This window comes from Falco cherrug, chromosome 13, assembly GCF_023634085.1.
Source record: "Falco cherrug isolate bFalChe1 chromosome 13, bFalChe1.pri, whole genome shotgun sequence".
NCBI lineage: Eukaryota > Metazoa > Chordata > Aves > Falconiformes > Falconidae > Falco > Falco cherrug.
In genome coordinates, this window is record NC_073709.1 from 34960906 (window position 1) to 34980574 (window position 19669).

At 44.8% G+C, this 19669-nt stretch overlaps 1 protein-coding gene across 2 annotated transcripts; it reads right to left on the reverse strand.

The window, feature by feature from the left end:
• Positions 1-483: 483 nt before the first annotated feature.
• On the reverse strand, positions 484-15926 carry APMAP (adipocyte plasma membrane associated protein). Of its 2 annotated transcripts, XM_055725929.1 has the most exons (10): positions 15768-15926; positions 11934-12050; positions 8726-8841; positions 6859-6951; positions 4839-4955; positions 3683-3857; positions 3091-3225; positions 2521-2713; positions 2166-2275; positions 1293-1435 (listed from the first exon to the last, which is right to left on the reverse strand). In XM_055725929.1, exons 1-10 carry the CDS (start codon positions 15857-15859, stop codon positions 1429-1431), a joined length of 1155 nt encoding a protein of 384 aa, XP_055581904.1. In that variant the 5' UTR covers positions 15860-15926; the 3' UTR covers positions 1293-1428. The 2 variants fall into 2 exon arrangements, with proteins under 2 accessions (XP_055581903.1, XP_055581904.1); XM_055725928.1 differs by lacking the exon at positions 2166-2275 and having other exon boundaries at positions 484-1435.
• Positions 15927-19669: the final 3743 nt, after the last annotated feature.

Genomic DNA, 19669 nt, shown 5'->3' on the forward strand with positions numbered 1-19669 from the left:
GCAAGGTCTTTAATCCCAAAGCACAAATCAATCCACTAAATCAGAGCTACTGAGGTAATTAATCCCTTCAACTCTTCAAGATGCAAAACTTCTTACTTAAAATGTAACACTGCAGCCTTTCCTTTATAGTAGTTGACAGAAAAGCATTCTCTGGATTTACCAAGCAGAATATCTGTTAACAGAAGTAAACCGGTTCCTTGGAAGACGTCAGAAAACATCCATGACCTACTATGGCATTCCAAAATTTTCCACCAAAGCATTCCTCATCCACTTTCACCAGATTCTACAGGGGCCCTTTCAGTCTACATCCATCTTCAGACCTCAGCCTTCCCCAAAGCCTTTACCAGTTCTCCATACAAAGCGTGCTGAGGAGGATTCCTGCAGCTGGCCCTCTTCCCTCCCGCATCTCACAGGAATAGCCACCTACATAACAAACAAGAGACTTACGGGACCTGGTAAACACAGAGGAAACACTACGAGTGACCCTTTTTAAACCCACTGGCACTAGTCTTTAATAACATAGAAAATACAACTTTCATTAATCATCTGACTGCAATGCTAAAAGAAACACAGGAGTCCATATTTAACGATCAAATTTGATTCTGCATGTTGATTAACAGTTAATTGTAGCATCTGATGTTGATTACACAGGCTGAAATTGAAGAAACCCAAATGGTGTAACTAGATTTCTAGGCATGTTCTGGATGTTGCTGCCTCTTACCACAGCACCATGGTATGACATTAGAATATGCACTGTAATCACTCCTAAACAGGAGGTTCTAAACCAGAAATAAACACATGCAAGACATCCTCTTCAATGCAAATCATACGCAATTAAATTCCATACATCACAAATCCTTCCAGTGTAAGGCAACACAGACTTGCATTAAAGGTAACAGATGATGTCTCTTTAAGATGACTCCAAACAGGGCTGGGCATGGAAAAGGAATGGATTTTCTTCGAGTAGCACACAGCCGTATGAAGATGCCCCACCATACTCCTCAGATACTAATAATTACACATGCCAACTCCAAAGCAAGAGCAGTCAAACCAAGGAAGAGGACAAGTACAGCAAGCTGTATGTTTTCCTGTGGCAACAGAACAGTGCTACTGCACATTAACAGACTTTCACGTTTTGTCTTTAGTCACACACTGCCTCAAACACATGTCTCCTTTGTACCTCTGGAGTATTATAGGACTGTGGCACTTTATCATGGATGGACAGTTAAACATGCTGAAGATTAAGTCTGCAAATAAACGGAGACCGGAAGGAGCCCAGGTAAAGATATCCATTGTGCTCGTGTGCCTCACTAACATAAGCTGCCGTCACTCCATTGGGATCATGAAAGCTTCTTCGGTAGGATCCTGTCTCACTAAGCTCAACAACAAGGCTATATTTGGGCACAAACTTTGTCACAGTTTCCTGACTCAGCAACTAGAAGAAAAGAAAAAAAAGAAAGTTAACAACAACAGATTTTGTCCTCCACAGCTAGATCTCAGACACTTACACAAAGACCACTCCACACTCCTTGGAAGAAGCAGCTAAAAACACAAGCACACGTTTTGAGTAAACACTATTACATAGGCTTAACACATAAACATCCGAAAAGCCAACTTTTTTTTTTTAAAAAAAAAAAAAAAGACCAGCAGAAGCATACTTTACTCCATCACTAGCCTGAAAGGATGTCCATGCAAGAGACATCAGCTTGTTCTGGTGCACATGATGCCAAGTAGCAGGCATCATGCTCTGCTCCCCATAGCATCAGTTTGTTCAGGCTGCTACGCTGCACCAGGAGAGATAACAGGTTTTGCAGGGACAGCCCAGTTTCCTTAGCTGAAATGGCACTTCCATCCTAAACATTACTTGTTGATTTTTTTTATTTGGGTTTTTGGTTTTTGGCGTTTTTTTTTTTTTTGAGAACGGAAGTATTGTCAAGTCTTTGTACTGTTTAAGAAGCACCATGCCATTTCTTTAGCATCAGATATTCCTTACAAAATACATTATACTTGCTCATTCTCACCCTAAAGGGGTTACGACATAAAACCAGACATATTGAGTCAGAACCAAGTGTCACCTAGCAGCACACATAACATATACACTGTCTCCTAGGATGCCTAGGGTAGTCATTAGACCAGGTCAGACTTCCCAAATGCTCTCCAGACACCTGGCAATAAGGAGTTTAGGCACTTCAGGTACAAAGGTGAAGTCTTCACATATCCCAGTGTAGATCCTGTGTTGCTGCATGGCTAGAGCAGAGATAGTCTCTTTTTCTTTCTGAGGTCGAGATGGAAGACAAATTAAGAGATGTGTACCTGCTACTCAGAGAAGCAAATGTTAGTTTTACTACCTATGAATATATAAGGACTGTTCTCCCTGGGGAGGACCACATTTTTAACCACAGCACTAAAAAAATTTTAGAAATCTTCTTGTGAAGAGGAAGAAACAGGACAAACAAATATTTATCACTTCCATTCCTATACCAAAGGTGATTTTTTTTTTAATTTATTTTTTTTTTTTACCTTAAATAACATCCTTTTAATCCATGGTTTTTCAGACAAGAAATCCAACAAAGAAAATCCAGGATTGGGCCGGACAGCTGACATAGCTACCCAATATCCTCCAGAGCTGCTTAACCTGATATTATCTGGAAGACCAGGCATATTCTCAACAAACATGTCTGCTCCACCTTTCATCAGCCCAGACACATAATACCTGGAAGTTACAGATAGTAGGATTAAACTACTTGAGTTAACATGTCCTAAGTAATAAATAAAAGTTCCAAAAGGAATTAACTTAAATAAAAATAATTATTTTTTTTCCTCATTTTCATAGAGGGAAACACAGCACAGCCACATACCTCTCCCCGGGCAAAAGGTAGCTTACCCACTATGCTCAAGGAGCCCATGATGGAAAGATTATGCAGTTCAGATGTTTACAGTGAAAGAAAAAAAATGAAGTATTGATGAAGGCCACCTTCTTTGCCATTGATAACTAGGCACAAATAGAGTGCAGGGTTTCTTTTGTCATTCGACTCATTTAAACTACCTCTAAATGGAGAGTAGTAATAATTTCAGAAAAGTCATACTCACCTCCTGATTCTAGCCATGGTTGTCTCCTGCACCAGAACAAAGTCTTCTGCAGGAGAGAGCTGGACACCATTAGGAAACCTCAGCCCCACCATTAAGACTTTCACTTCTTTTGTTACTGTGTCATATTCAAGCAGGCTAAAAAGAAAGCATTATATATGGTTTTGAGTGAAGATAAATTATTTATTCATCTTGGTTTAATACTCCAGGCATTCTATCATCTCTTACATGAACTTCACCTAAGTTAAAAAGGCACAAGAACCAGGAAGCATTTGTTTATGAACAAAGAGAAATACCAAGCCAACTTGAGACTGACAGCTTTCATGAAGGATTCAGGCTGAACATAAAGCTAACACCTCCCCTTTTAAGATACATGTTCCATGCAAGTCCTCTTGAAGGAAAAAGAGGAATCTCATTTATTTTACTGCAGGTCTCGTTAGCAACATCCACACATTTTCTCATCCTCTCTTGGACAGTGCAGCATTTACACAGGTGGTTTATAAAGAGAAAAAGCTTGAAGACCAAGGAAGTAGTGAAGTCCATTCCTACAGCTGAGCTTACAATAAATTAAATGCCTTGGGGAAGAGATACTTGCCGCCCATCATCTGTGCCTTCCATAATCAAGAATAAGTAGTCTCGTCTTTGCCATTTGCTACTGGAGTCAGTGAAGTAGATTTTCCTCCCATCCCGGGTCACTGTAAGATCATTCACAAATGACAACTTCTGACCTTCAATTAGTGTTTTGGTTGACACAAGCATTTTTGTTTCACCTGGTTACAAAAACAAGAAAGAAAGAAAAAAAAGCATACAAGACAAGCTTTTGCATGTCCTGCCTTGGAAATGAGTTAATGCTAACATGAAATTAGCAGGCACTTCACATTTTTTTTCCATTTGTGCCTCTTAAGTAATAAGGTTTTGTGATGTAATGGAACAACTCAATACAGTGTGAATGGCCAGGAGAAAATACTCTTCAGGGTTTACTAGTTTGCTTGTTTCTGTTATGACTGAGCTAATTTGGTAGCCATCTGCCATCAAAAGGGGAGACCTTGATTATACCTCCTAGAGCCACACAGTCTGAGCCCTTCGGTTACATTTCACATAGCATTTGGCTAGCCTCCCTCTCCCCACCTGAAGCCAATCTGAAGATGTAAACTGAAAGTCAACCCTACACAAAAGCAACTATGGCTTTATGACAGCACAGCTCCTAAAACTGAGATCTGGCTCAGTGACATACAATGAAGGGCGCGATGCAACAGTGCTTTTCTCAGCAGGAACAAGCCACTTGATCTTCAGCCACACCACAATACATCTTTCTTCACTTTCTATAGATTTGGGTTACAGGGAAGTTAAGAGCTCTTCACTTCCACACAGCGAGATCAAGGCAGAAATGAAAGTACAACAAGCATGACAAAAAGTTTTTGTAACAGCAATATTTTTCTTCCCCTGTATGAAAACTGAAGCAGCTACACAGAGCTTTATTCATGGATCCTGAGGTACCAAGTTTGACAAGCAAAAGCATATGTCACCACAAGATAAGCCACTGGTAACTCTGATCCACATAGACAGATAGAGGAAGTGATTGCTACAAGAAAATAAATATCAGGTTCTTGCATGGCATATTTCACCCAGACAACTCCAAACCACTTTAGAAAGAAGGCAGGCGCTGTTTTGCCTGCAGTGTCTGGCAAAACTGCAAATGAAGCCCAGATCTGTCAGTGGAAGAGAAGAACTTCTGAGCAGGAAAGTCATACCTGTACCGGGATTAACTTCATAGAGTCCATAATAAGCATCTGCCACAAAAAGGGTGTTATTTGGCCCCACTCTGATGCCAAGTGGTCTTCCACATGCTGGCTCATCTTCACGAGTTCCTTAGAAAACAATTTTAAATAGTTTTCCAAATAGAAATAAATACAAGACATTCAGGCTACCTATATAGGTCACACTGTAGCTTAACAAAACTCTGCAGCCAGCACCACACACATTCATTAAAGAAACTATTCTTGCTCTCCTAGGTGTGAGTGAAATAGATATCCCCATGTTTTTACCAGTCTAGAGATAATCATAGAATTTGCCAGGCTGGTAGCTAGGTAACAGCTGCCCCAAGTAGGGCTGAAATGTCAGAAAATTGGATTTAACTAAATGCTGCTTCTCAGAAGGAATCAGTTTTACTGCAAGTTTCTCTCTTTTTTTATATATATATTAAAAAGAAAAAAAACCCCACACAACAAAAAAAGAAACACACACATGCACATCTTGGAACTTTCTTTTTCTGGAAGGGTCCAATGCTGTCATGAAACTGCTAAGACAGACACTGAAGACTTCTACATGAGGAGGAAGGGGAATACTGCAAGTCTGAAGAATTTATCTATTTGAGTCCTGAAGAACTGAGAACTTCAGGACATCCATGGTTTGAAAGATTAGCAAGAGAAACTCCTGGAGAAGAAGGCAGTCAACTACAGTCTTCCCACTTCCCTCCCCAACTTGAGGAGGGCAAAAACTGAAGTCTAGGCTCCCCACTACCTCTTTGGCCCCAAAGAAATACGGCAGCATAACCTTCCCACCTGTCCCAAGTTCAACGTAGGGCTCTCTGTACAAGTCCAGTGGAAAAGAGCAGTGAAAGGTGACTTCACACCCACCTCAACCCACATTCACCCCCACGCAGCCGCTGGGGGTCCAGCTTCCAATCAGCTGGCAGCAGACTTCATTGGCAGTGGGCGCCAAGGCTCTCCTACCTGTTAGGCAGCCATAAGAGGGCTTCCAAATCAATCCAGATCCTAACCACAGGAACACCCACGTAAAATTACAAAGCTAAAGTGATGAACGTGTCAATGCAAGCTACATAGAGACAGCAACAGTTCCTGTCCATAACTGTCTAACTGCCAACCAGCACCTCCTGTAAGGTTCTACATCATTACCACAAACAAAGCTACCCAAAGCCCTGAGCACACACCAGCCAGGCTTCTCAGACCGCCCAGACAGAACAAGATGGCCAACGTTAAGCTTCCCCACAGAAATGGTTCTGTTAATAAACAAGCCACCACCAGTTTTTCTCACTCAGTTCCAGAAATCTCACTAAATGAAGCAAGTAAGCGGTTCAGAAAGTGATGTGTGATGTGGCGTCAACAAGAAATAACTGCAATTCAGCAGTGAGAAAACAAATATCATGACCAATGGAAGATCTCTGCTAAAGTAGGTGCAGCCACCACAACCCCTCACTGTACTTACAAACAGAGGATGGGAAATTAGTACAGCAAAACACAAGGAAAAATTCCCTAGATGGGGAAGGTGGTATTTATTTTCAGAAATCTCTAAATAATTTGATCTTTCCCACTCACACATTATCTCAGAGTTCATTCCCTCACACTTGTTTAGGAGTCCTCATTTTATGGGGTGGTCCTTCATCTCAGAATCTTGCTGACTTCAGCTTCCATAAATATAAGGCCAGGTGGCTGCCCATTTTTTTCTTGTTTAGGATACATGCTTTTTCTAGACGGACTAAAAGACTAAAATTTTACTGCTGGGAACAGATGTCCTTTGTTATCAAGAGCACTCATTCCTGTTCTTTTGACCCTTTGTTCTGCTTTTCCTTCCAGTGCTTATATACATATTTGCACTCATACTTCATTCATACAGTGTGTTAGTACTTCTGCTAAAAACCTCTACAGAGGAAGACATGCACTTGCATGAGCAACCCAGGCAGAACACATTTCATCAACACAAGCTCTGACCCAGACATTTTCAGGTACATTATATTCAGAAGCTGTCACTCACCACAAGGACCATGGCCAATTCTGGCTATTGTTTGTATTTCCCCATCTTCAATCTTGATAATCTTCCCATCAGCTGTCCCAGTAAATAGCACATCTGCAGAAACAACCAGTGTGATTAGCTTGATCACAAAGCAGCAGCGGCAAACATCCTTCCACATGATGCTTCTACCAGCACGAAGCAGAATTCATGTTTAAGACAAAGTGAACTAACAGTCTTCCTCAGTCATAGCAAAAGAATAAAGAAGAAAGGGGAAGATGAAGGCAAATAAAGAGTATTTGGTTAGATTTCTTGCAACTCAAAGAGAAGAGACAGGATTTAAGCCTTAGGAGTTATGAATATGGTATACAAAGCTTTTCATCCATTAGTGGTCCAAATCCTTGGTTAAAGGTGGACATATTGGGTAGATCCCTCTGGGAAAATTTCTACATCATCATAAAACGTAATCAGGCAGTGCATCCATCTTACCACTCTTCAATGAGAGAATGCCTAGATAAACCTTCTCATTCTGATACAGTCCACATAGGCTACTGGACACCTGTCAATGCTCGTATTGTATCAGTTCTGGAGAAGAATTTCAAAAACCATAGCAATTAACAACCACTCAAATAAAAAGCATTGCCAAATGACTATATCCATGCCAAGCAATGTGATCGCACAAGACAGACTCACTGAACACAAACAACACACAAAACTTTTTGATACAACCAAATTAAATGAAAGACCATTGGATTAGTAGAGTCTATTACCTGGGCTTTTCCATCTCCAATTTAGCTGACATTTAAAGTTTGCTAATTACACTTCTAAAAGGGACTAAGACTTCAATGTTTATTCATACAAAACTTATTCCCAGTCAGTTTGATTATTTCACCCATAGTTCAGTTGTCCCTTGCAGAAAGGTTTCAGTAAGGAGTTTCCAATGAGATTGATGAAATTAGGTAACAGAAAAAAAAAAAAAAAGTAGCTTCAGGTAGTCACTTTAGCACACCGTTTACAGAGCTAGGTAGAAAAAGCATAATCTGAGGAAGGAATTTACAGTTGTTCCTTGCCAAGTAAAATAATTTTAAAATACTTTACTACTTTATTAGAAGCTATAGCAGAAGAAAATAAATGATACAGCTACTAAGCACCTCTTGTACTGAAGGATATTTCAGTAAAGGCATTGCTTGCAGCTCCCACACCCTTTCCTTTTCATATTAAAACAATCAAGGACTCCTGTCAAGAGTAGTTTCTAGCCTTACCCCCATTCAGGAGGCACAGGGGAACAACCCCTGCACAAAGCTGGTTTCCTATTACGTGGCTGTCATGCCATTGAGTCCAGCCACCTCATTAGAAACTGCTCAGAGGTGACATGGGTTTGTGATCTGGGGAGAACACATGTGCTAGAAGGATGGCACCTGTAACGCCTGCAGGCACACTAAAATATCAAATTGATAAACCAGCACATTTACATTTTTTCTGCCATGTAAAGCAAAAATGAACACCACAAAACTCAGCTCCCACAGAGGCAATAAGCATTCAAAGAGTAGGTAGTACCCTGTAAATATTATTTCCCAGTTAAGAACTAGCCAAATGAAAAAATGAGACCACTTCCTTCAAACATAAGTACGCCCCGACTACATTGCTGATACTTTCAGCCCTGGAAGACAGGGATTTTTAATCTGGCAACAAGATTTATTTTATACTGGGGAAAGAGGAGAAAAGCAGTACATAGCAGCCAGCTTTTGCTGCATAACACATGTTTTATAAAAACCTGAACATTTAAAATAACTTCCAGTTTGTTATGTAGGGCTATATTGCTGAACAAACCGTAGTCTATGGAGCAACATTTGAAGACCCTTCCTTAAAAGCTTATTTTGGCAGTGCTTACCCCCAATATTGACAATGGACTCGGGTCCGACCAGCTGATTTTCCCATAGCCGCTCGGCTTTACGTAGCTTGATATTGGGCTCTAGCACACCGGTCAGGAGGGGAGGCTCCTTCAAGCTACAAAACAGAACACAGACCTCATGATCCTTTGCACTAATCTCTGCAAACACTTTTGAGCAACGTATTGGATCATTTTTTTTCCTAGTTTGCCAACTCCTGCAAACCTGACCTATGCTTTACAAACAGTATATTTCAAAAAAGAAAACACAGCTAACAAGCTGAAAAATTTACTCTTGTTCATTAAGGATCATAATTCATTCTGATGATCAGAGAAGTTGGTGTTAATGTGTTCCTAAGATGTATCTGGGAAGCTATACAGTTTCAAGTCCAAAAACATGTTCCTAGTTAATCTGTCTTACACAAAGGCAAAGAATTTCTGCATTGCCACAACACAAAAGAGTAACTGCGCCCTTACTCAGCCAAATAGGTTGTTTGTACCCGAGTATCTTTCCTAAGTAGATATATGAAAACATCTGAGGAAAAAAGTTTTAAAATTTAAAAGCCTGGCATTTTAAAATACACCAAGATCTGACACTGTATAGTACGTTCATCACAGAGACAAAAAAATTTTTTAATTACTAACTAGCATACAACTAGGGAAAAAAAGTGTTCTGGTAGTTTGAACACTAGGAAACATGTGCTTTTGTACCACACTGAAGCATACATTCTCGTGCATGACTTGAATGCATTCTCATAGAGAAAGACCACCTCAAAGGAGTAAGTTACACAGAAACTTAAAGGGTATTGAACTGAAACCTCAAAATGACAAAATAAGGTCCAATCTTACAAGCCCTTTTTCACATAAATAACCAGGTTCAAGCTAACTGGATTTCCAACTAACTACAGAGATACGGAGAAGGAAATAGTAAGATGCCTATGCAGCTTCAACTTAAATATCAGGCTCCAAAGCCCTGTGCTTGAAATCCAGCCTTAATTGTGCTGACAAATTCGAGTACGTTTCAGTCTTAGGTTCTTAAAAACTCACACATAAGGCAGCTCAGTCTTCATGAGTTAAGGATTTAAAGTTATTACTAAAAGCTGCATACACGCCCAGGGTGCTAAGCTCATTAAGTGTTCATTCACAAGAGTAAGCTAAAGCTCCCTAGGCCTTTTTGAAAGAATTTTCAATTTTTGTTGTTGTTGTTGTTAAGTAACTCCTTATATGACCATAAACAAATGCCTTCCACCTGTAGAATCTTAAAAATACAAGGTTTCACTCCAACACTTGCCCAGGTTCACAGGATCCAGAACATTTGTCACCAACCACATCGCAACTCTACTACTCACATGGTCAAAGTGACTACAATTTCCAGAGCTTCAGTGACTTGGGGGCGGGGGGGTAGTCAACTGAAATCGCAAGCTATAAAAGCCAGGACAATTGAGGAAAACAGGTTCACAACACAATTCAGGAGGAGAAAAAAGATACATACTTTTATCTGTCTGGTTACAGACAGCAAACTTTCCTTGAAGTATGTATTAGTGCAGTGGCAACACCAACTGAATTACTAACTCCTGCCCACAGGAGATTTAAAGCAGAGTTGTCTTTATAACGCTAACAAAGTCATTTCCCATCCCTTCTTCCAAGCATTACAGAGTTTCAGATAAGAATAACAGGCCTTCAGATAAGAACTCATTTGCGGGAACTTTGGACAGTTGCACTTGCAAGCAGAATATCCTCCCTGGGATCAATATTAACCAAGACAGGCTCATAGAGAAAGAACTTGAAATAAACCAGAGTTGCAGGAATTTCACATGGAGTTTCACAGATCACATCTGCTTCCCTCCCCCCTTTATTCCTCATTATATCCAGCAGCTTACAGGAATAGCACCACTGCTGGCAAACAAGATTTCTAAGCATTCTTTACCAAAGGGATTGATTCAGACAGCATCTACCTCCTCGAGCTTTTTCAAAACTTTTCACAAACATGACACAGAATCATCCTATCTAATGTACGGACCCGAACCACTTCTGGCAGTGCAGGTAAGAAGCTAATTAAGAATGTACAGCAATATAAGCCAGTGATCTGGGCAGGAAGAACAGTTCTCCTGGTCTTGTACAAGGGACTTAAAAGTTTTAAGAAACGTAAGTGTGCAGAACACTGTTACCCTGGCCCACAATTAGACCAGGACTACATAATAGGAAAAGCATTCTAGACACATCCTGTTGGCTTTCAGAATTACTGTTCAGTTGCAATCCATTTCAGGGAATCGGGTTTTGTTAAACCCAGCCACAACAGAAAGGGTTTCGCTATGACTTGCAGTGATGTCTAACAGCCTATTGGAAGGACTTGCAAGTACTACCCAACCACATTAACAGTTTCCTTCAACTCCAGAGATATTTAAAGCGTTGTTGTTCCTTTACATTAAGAAATTAGCAAGCTGATCATAAATACCTATCAGATTAAGCATTTTCACTTACATCAAAATGCCAGGAGCACTGAACAACCTGACTCCACCCTATGCTAACAAAGCATTTCACACACAACTTCTCCCAATACAGGTCACATCTCTCACAGCTGATTTGCTGTTACACTACACATTTGATACAGATCTCGATTCAGATGTTTATGAATCCAGACAGGGCAGAAATCACCTAGCTGCACTACTTTACGAGATCTGCATTTAAATATAACATCACCATATGGTTCCGCTGGTACAAAGCACCAAATCAACCCAGTCAGGTTATCCATTTCAATTTCCACCCTCAGAGAAATAGGCTGACAGAACTACAACAGCAAGGGGTACGGCTTGGTCCTTACGGAAAATGCAGTTCTCATCTCACAAGGCAACAGTGCACGTAAGTAAATCATAAGCTCCACTGACAGCCGCAACAACAGAAAATAATTTTCTAGTTTAATGATCAAAGAAAGTAATTCAGCTCCTCCAATGATCAGTAGTGACACAACTGCATAAGATAGCTCAGAAACAGACTGGGTATGTGAAGCAAGCCACAGCAACGGATAACTCTGCAATTACTCCCCAGTTTCTTAATTCAGTTAGAACCACTTTACACAGCTCACTCTGGTTTGCTGGGGAAAAACAAACAAACAAACCAATTAACCTCCAAAACACTACAGAACACATATGAGAAGTTATGCTTCAGTAACATTTATTTCAAATATTATGTTTATTTCAAAGCAACAGCTTACCTTATAGACTGAGGGTCTATAGGACAATCCAGTAGAACAGTTACTCCAAGCAGGGGCACAGTCAGAGATGCAGCCAAAGTCAAGAAGGTAACACGGAACACCTTGCTGCTGTAAGTACTGCCAAAACGAGACAAGAAATAGGATTAACAAGCTAAGCTGTTTTAAGATCCAATAACCTTTAAAAATTTTTTAAGAGCCTATTTTCTTCACAAAAGGAACCAGAAATACTATTGTTCAACCATCATCCTGAATGACCTTTAAGGTCCATTTTGAACTCCTTAGGAAAACAGGAAGGGGTATTTATTCAGTCTCAGCATCCCGGCATCATATGAGGCAGAGTATTCTCACCCACAGGTTTCATGCACGCTACAAGTCACAGCTAACTTAAGGAAAAGAAAAAAAAAGCCACCCAAGAAATGGCAGGGAGGTGTGGTTTGGTTAGGATTTTTTTAACTTGATCTTCAGTTTTGACAATGGTTTCCATCCCAGCACAAATTTTAGATGAAAAGTTCAACTAAAACAACAAACATTACATGCAGTTGGTTTGAAACCCAAGCCCCAGCACACAAAAGAAATTACGTATCTTCTATTTAACCATGAAAACACACAACAACAAAAAAAAACCTGGAGAAAAACAGATTTTGTTCTTGACAATTTTAGAGGCATTTATCAGGCATTTACAGAGGAAAGCACAGTGCCACGCTCAACAAATCCTAGCCTTGAACTGGAAAAACAGCTCCCAGTTTTAGCTGCTCTGAATAATTCACTGTCACGGCCAGCCAGTCTCCTTGCAGGATCAATTAAATAAAGGCAAACAGTGCCTGATGGTTCTGCATTAATCCTTGGACCGCTTCCACCGTTTAGCCCTTCATTAGCCAATCATCCAGGCAGTAGGAAATATGAACTACTGCCCAGAGCCCAAATGTCGTAACTGGAGAGTTAATGACACATGCTTGCAGTACTGATATCACCATCAAGGTAACCTTTGGGATCATCGGCTAGAACAGCAAGGACAGAACTAGGCCTGCATTTGGTCACTGCTTGATTGCATGCACAATGTACAGAAGTTGGACGATTCATAATCCGTCCCATCTCTTCCGTGATGGCACAATCGCTGCTAGCCCCTCTCTTCTGGCACCAGACATAGGCAGTTAGGATGGAGGCCTGTCCCAAGCCACTGCCCAAAACACCAGGCTTTGCTGAGGTGACTGCTACAAGGATGCTGACAGTTTGCCACGACAAGAACTGCTGCTGCTGCTAGCCCAAAGCCACCGACAGTTCAGCTTGCTCCAAGAAGTGCTGTCAGCACAGCTGCTGTTGGCCACCAAACCTTCCCCATCTCCCCCAAGGCACTGACCACCTGAGCCTACTTCCTCTCCATCAGCATGCCAAAGTACTCCTGCTATCAGATATTTTAAAAAATAAGTTTTATTTATCACACTCAGGAATGCAGCATTCCCATCATGAACTTCAATAGTGTTACAGCACTAAGCCCATCTCCACCTGAGCTGCACCAGGCTGGGAAACTGCTTCAAACAAGGTTCCTCATCCACACTGTCCTCTTCATACTTCCCAAGAGTCAGACTGCCCTTGTAATTAATTAGAAGAATTCAGCACTTCCTACTCTAACAGCAGATGTCTCCAAGAAGCAACAACCTCCCAGTCTCTTTCCTTTTGGATGTGGAATTGAGAGTGGATGGTAGAGATACCAGGCGATCCCCAAGTTCACAAAGACAAAGACTTTGTCAGGCTTGTCCTTCCACTGTACTTCAAAAGATGAAGGCTCAAAACTAAGAGATTAAAAGTACTGTCAACAGACACCCGAGCATCTTTGTGACAGCTGAGAATAGCTCACACAAAAGGAAGCAGATAAAGATGAATGGGAACTCATCTGCCAAAGCTAACTTAATTAAGAGCTCCTGAAAGCATGATTTACGTAAAGGCCATATTCCTGATCCCCATTCAAACTTGCAAGAAATTGACAATAAAGGAAAAAGGCAGGAAGAATGAGGTGACAAGCAAACTCACACTTCAAGCCTGCAAAACATAAGACCTATTTTAGACAGTGATGAAACTACAAGAATTTAAATAAACACCAGCAAGTTTAAAAAAAGATGGCAATTAAAAAGTCAGCTGCTCAGAACCCTTATAAAAGTAAAGAAACAAAACATACCCAATATAAAATACTGACAACTAAGTCACTGACTGGTCACTGGAAAGAATCTGTGAAGTAATGGTTCACCAGCACTGATAAGCAAAACAGAAATCTTTTGCTAGTTGTGTCTCTGACAACTAATCCTACATGGACTCCAGCCACAAAACTCAATAATGCAACTTACCAGGACTCCAGGTATAACAACAGCAATTTAGTGGTCACCAAAAACTAAAAAGAGAAGCCATCGCACCAGGTCTTGAAGACACAGTAGGCATACAGAAGACACAGAGGATACTACGGGTCACCATAGCCAGAAGTCCAGGCTGCCTCATCCTCTTGGCAGAGGAACTACTGGGGGACCAAAGGGAAAGCAACTATCATCAAGATTTTCTGCCAAAGCTCTCAGCCAGAAAAAAGGCAGCCTCCAGAATTTCTTCCACTGGTTTCATGCAGGACAGTAGCATGAGAATACGGCCTGTGGATACTCTGGATCATTGCTGGAGTCCTAGAAATTAACTGATTTGAGCAAAGTTACCAAGAGAGGCTGAGGCCAGGAAGAGCTGTCTCTCAAGCTGAGAGATGCTGATGAGTCTTCTTCAAAAAGAGGCCTATGCGTGCAAGCCATCATACACAGCCTTTCATTCCGATGACCCTGAAGGGCAGAGATAAGAATCTGCAAGATACTCAGATCAGGAAAACACATAATAGTGAACCAAAGTATTACAAGTCATCAACTACCTTATTCTGTAGAAGGCAAAGCAAACATCACCACTTTCTTAGCGCAGCTATCGATTTTAGTTACAACGAAGCTAGTTTTGTATAAAATCCCTACACAGAAAATTGTAAATGGAATGTTCTTGAACTCAGCCACAAACAAATGGACTGTTTATAAGGTTATTCTATTTCAGATACACAGAGACTAGTCGATAAGCTGCAGATTACTCTTTAAACTATTGCCAAATATAAACAGACTAACCAGAGCTGTACAGGATTTAATCACGTGCACAATAGATCTGTGCAAGCCACAATGGGATAACTGTTATTTCTTGACTAGCAAAAGACAAACAGTACTTAAACAGACTCATAGGAAAAAACAAACAAAACCAGCCACAAATTAAAACTTTTTTTTTTGGTCTTAAAGGAGGCGTCAGGCCCTGTCTAAAACCCTCCTCCCTCCGTCAGCCGTCTCCAGCAGAAGCGGGAGCACTTGGGAGAAAAGCCCCGGCTGGGGAGCGGGGAGGCCGGGGGTCCCCGCAGGCTGACGCCCCCGGCTGCCCCAGCACCGACCTGCGCTGCCAGCCAAGCAAGGCGGCCGGCTCAGCGCCGGGGCAGCCAGCCCCTCCCCCGCCAGCACAGCCTCCCCCGGGGCACCGACCCCCGCCAGGGCCGCCCGCTCCCAGCACCGGTGCCTCAGCCGGGCCCAACGCCACCCCACGGGCCCGGGTCAGGACGGGCCTCCCAGCCGCCCCCACAGCAACCCCCCAGCCGCCCCCCCCTCCTCCACCCCCGGCCAGGCCAAGCCCTTCCCTCGGGCCAAGCCCAACTCCCCCTCACACCACCCAGGCCCGGCCCGGGCCCTCAGCGCCCCCCGGCCCGCACCAGGCCAGGCCTTACCCCCTCCCACAGCAGGCCCCTCCAGGCCCCCCCGCCCACCGAGGAGGCGCCGCGCCGAGCCCCACCTGCCGTCCTTAGCCTCCTGCACCAGGCTGTCCTCGGTGATGACCTGCGGGCGACAGGACCGGCGCTGCCGCAGCCCCTCCGCCTCATTCATGCTGCCGCCGCCGCCGCCGCGCACCGGGGCCGCCGGCCCCGCCCTCTCACACACACCCGCGGAGCCGCCCCTGGCCCCACCCCTTCAGCCACAAGCCCCGCCCCTACGCCCCGCCCCCGCTAGCCGCTCGGGCCTTCGCGCTACCGGCCGGCCTGAGGGCACATCGGCGCCTCTCCCGCTCCGCCCCGCCGGTGGGCAGCGCGGGCTAACGGCCACCGCGCCGCCACGGGGAGCTCGGCGAGCTCCAGCGCTGCCTCCTGGGGCTGCCGCAGCCGGCTCTCCGCCGGCCGAGGCCTGGGCGCGGCGGGCCCCGGCCGCAGGGCCCGCAAGGTGGCGCTAGCAAACCGCGGGGGAGGAGGCGCGTGTCCCCGCGGAGGGGGCGGGCAGGCAGAGGCTCTGCGGCCCGGGAAGCGGCACTCTCGCTGGCTACCGGAGAGCCGATGTGAGAAAGGGAGCGGCCCGGCCCCGCCACCTGCCTGCGCCCCTCACGGCCCGTGCCCCCGGGGGTGACCCCCGCCTTTGCCCGCCGCCGGCTCCCCCAGCACCACCTTCGCTCCTCGGTGTTAACCAGGCGTGCCGGGGCTGCCTGGCTCCTCCGCCGCGGCGGCGTTCCGGGAGGGCCGAGGCCGGACCCACGGCTTTGCTAACGCCGCAGAACCCAGCGGTCAGCAAGCGCGCCGAGCCCCAGCTCAGGCTGCCGGCACCAAGCCCGGGTGGAAGCCCCGGAAAGGCTGTTCGGCACCCAGCCCGGGAGGGAAACGCGTGGGTTCTCCCACCGAGAGGGGCTTCGGCCAGGAAAGGGGGGGCGGGGGGGGATTTCTCTCTGCTGTGAGCACTCAGCAGCGCTGCTCCCTAAAGGCACCCGCCTGTCTGACCAGCCACCTCAGCCAGGACCCCCGAGGGCACCCAGCCCTGCTGCGAGGCTGCTGTCACCCCTGAGGGCACACAGGGCTGAGGCGCGGAGGAGTACAATGGCATCCCCAAGGTCCAATAGGTAGGAAAGAAACCGAGTTTTCTGCATGCCAGGTGCAGAATAAGCTCTAAAAAGCACTGGGTTTCCACTCTTCCAGCCTGCACAAACCAAAATGCCGAAGTCAGCTTTGTCACTGCAGACACAGGGAGTCCAGGCAGGTACACAACAGCTACAGAGGAATTGAAGCAAGAATGAGAAATCTGCTGTGGCAGATCATTTGTTACCAGTGTTTGTAGGCTGGTAATTTTGCATGGCTGTGACCATTTCCACCCCAGAAGGTGGTTACATCCCCAGATGCTTCTATCCAGGACAAAGCAGGGCTAAACTCACTGCCATGAAAAACATGGTGTGCCTCTAGACTCAGCCAGAAGACAATTTCCTGCCCCGAACTGTCTGTTTTCAAGCAGAAAAAGTCATCTGTTCCTGCCAAGTTTAAAACCAGAAGCTTGTTGTTGAAATCAGTTTATGTGACTTTAACTGGCCACAGAAACAGCCTCTGAATATAATTGTATTAGGCTAGGAAACAGTCTCCATTTTACCAACAAATTATCAGTAAATAAATCAGGGCAGCTGAAGTAGTGAAACATGAAGTGAGGAGATGGGCACCTGCCTTTCTATCTAGCCATTTCTGTAACTTGGGAGACACCTGCCAGAGGGTTGCAAGAACTAAGAGTGGCGCTGGAAGCTTTCCAGAAGCAGCTGCTGGAGGTAACTGGAGAAGTGGCTAATGAGGATGTTAGGTGCCTGTCCCTGCATTACAACTATAGAGTTATCCACATGGTATGCAGAGGGCAAAACACAATCTGCTTCTTAATGGACACGGCACCCTGCACAGGATGTGTTCTGGGCACTTACTGATCCATGGCACCTGGGAACAAATTTCTTCTCATCTGCTCCGCTCTGGGACAGCTACACACTCACTTTCTACATGCTGCTGTCTCTCATGTTCGCCACACACATCCCATTTTCACTCCTTTTCTACCTGTGCACAGTGTGCATAGGACAAGGAGTTTAGCAGCTGAACCATCCGTATCAACTAATGGTAACTAATTGTTCTAATTACTCTGTTTGCATCACACAAGAAAATCATAGAATTACAAAATGGTTTAGGTTGGAAGGGACCTTAAAGATGATCTAGTTCCAACCCCCCCGCCACGGGCAGGGACACTTTCCACTAGACCAGGCTGCTTTACCCATCCAGCCTGGCCTTGAACACTGCCAGGGATGGGGCATCCACAGCTTCCCCGACCAACCTGTGCCAGTGCCTCACCACCCTCGCAGTAAAGAATTTCTTCCTAACATCTCATCTCAGTCTCCCCTCTTTCAGTTTAAGGCCATTTCCCCCTTGTCCTATTGCTACATGTCCTTGTAAAAGGTCCCTCTCCAGCTTGCCTGTTGGCCCCTGTAGGTACTGGAAGCTGCTGTAAGGTCTCCCTGGAGCTGAGCAACCCCAACTCCCTCAGCCTGTCTTCACAGGAGAGGTGCTCCAGCGCTCTGAGCATCTTCATGGCCTCCTCTGAAGCCACTCCAGCAGGTCCGTGTCCTTCTGGTGTTGGGGGCCCCAGAGCTGAACGCAGTACTGCAGGTGGGGTCTCACCAGGGTGAGGTAGAGGGGGAGACTCCCCTCCCTCAACCTGCTGGCCATGCTTCTTGTGACGCAGCCCAGGATTCGGTTGGCTTTGTGGGCTGCAAGCGCACATTGTTGGGCCATGTTGAGTTTTTTGTCCACCAGACCCCCAAGTCCTTCTCCTCGGGGCTGCTCCCAATCCATTCCCTGCCCAGCCTGTATTTGTCCCTGGGATTGCCCCAACCCACGTGCAGGACCTTGCATTTGGCCTTGCTGAACTTCATAGAGGTTCACACAGGCCCACCTCACAAGCCTGTCCAGGTCCCTCTGGACAGCATCCCTTCCCTCCAGCATATCAACTGCACCACACAGCTTGGTGTTGTCAACAAACTTGCTGGGAGTGCACTTGATCTCATTGTCCATGTCACCAACAAAGATGTTGAACAGCACTGCTCCCAGTAGAGACACCTAAGGAACATCACTTATCACCAGTCTCCACCTGGACATTCAGCTGTTGACCACAACTCATCAAGTGCAATCACCCAGCCAATTCCTTATCCACCCAGTCATCTACCTATCAAATTCATGTCTCTCCAGTTTAGAGACAAGGATGTTATGAGGGACAGCATCAAAAGTTTTGCACAAGTCCAGGTAGATGACGTCAGTCACTCTTCCATGGATCCACCAACACTGTAACCCCATCATAAATGGCCACCAAATTTGTCAGGCATGATTTGCCCTTAGTGAAGCCCTGTTGGCTGTCACCAATCACCTTATTTTCATGTGCCTTAGCAAGCTTCCAGGAGGATCTGCTCCATGATCTTGCCAGGGTGAGACTGACTGGCTTGTATTTCCCCAGGTCCACCTTATTTCCCTTTTCAAAAATGGGAGTTAAGTTTTCCCTTTTCCAGTCCATGGCAACTTCACCCAGGCTGCCACAGCTTCTCAAATATGATGGACAGTGGCTTAGTCACTTAATCCACCGGTTACCTCAGGACCCACAGATGCATCCCATCAGGTCCCATGGACTTGTGCACCTTCAGATTCCTTAGACTGCCTCAAACCTGATCTCCTACCGTAGGCAGTTCTTCATTCTCCCAGTCACTGCCGTTGCCTTCTGCAACTTGGGCAGTGTGGCTGTAGCATCTGCCCATAAAGACCATAGCGAGAAGTCTTTGAGTACCTCAGCCTTCTCCACATTCAGGTAACCAGGTCTCCTGTTCCCTTCTGGAGAGGGCCCACATTTTCCCTAGTCTTCCTTTTATCACTA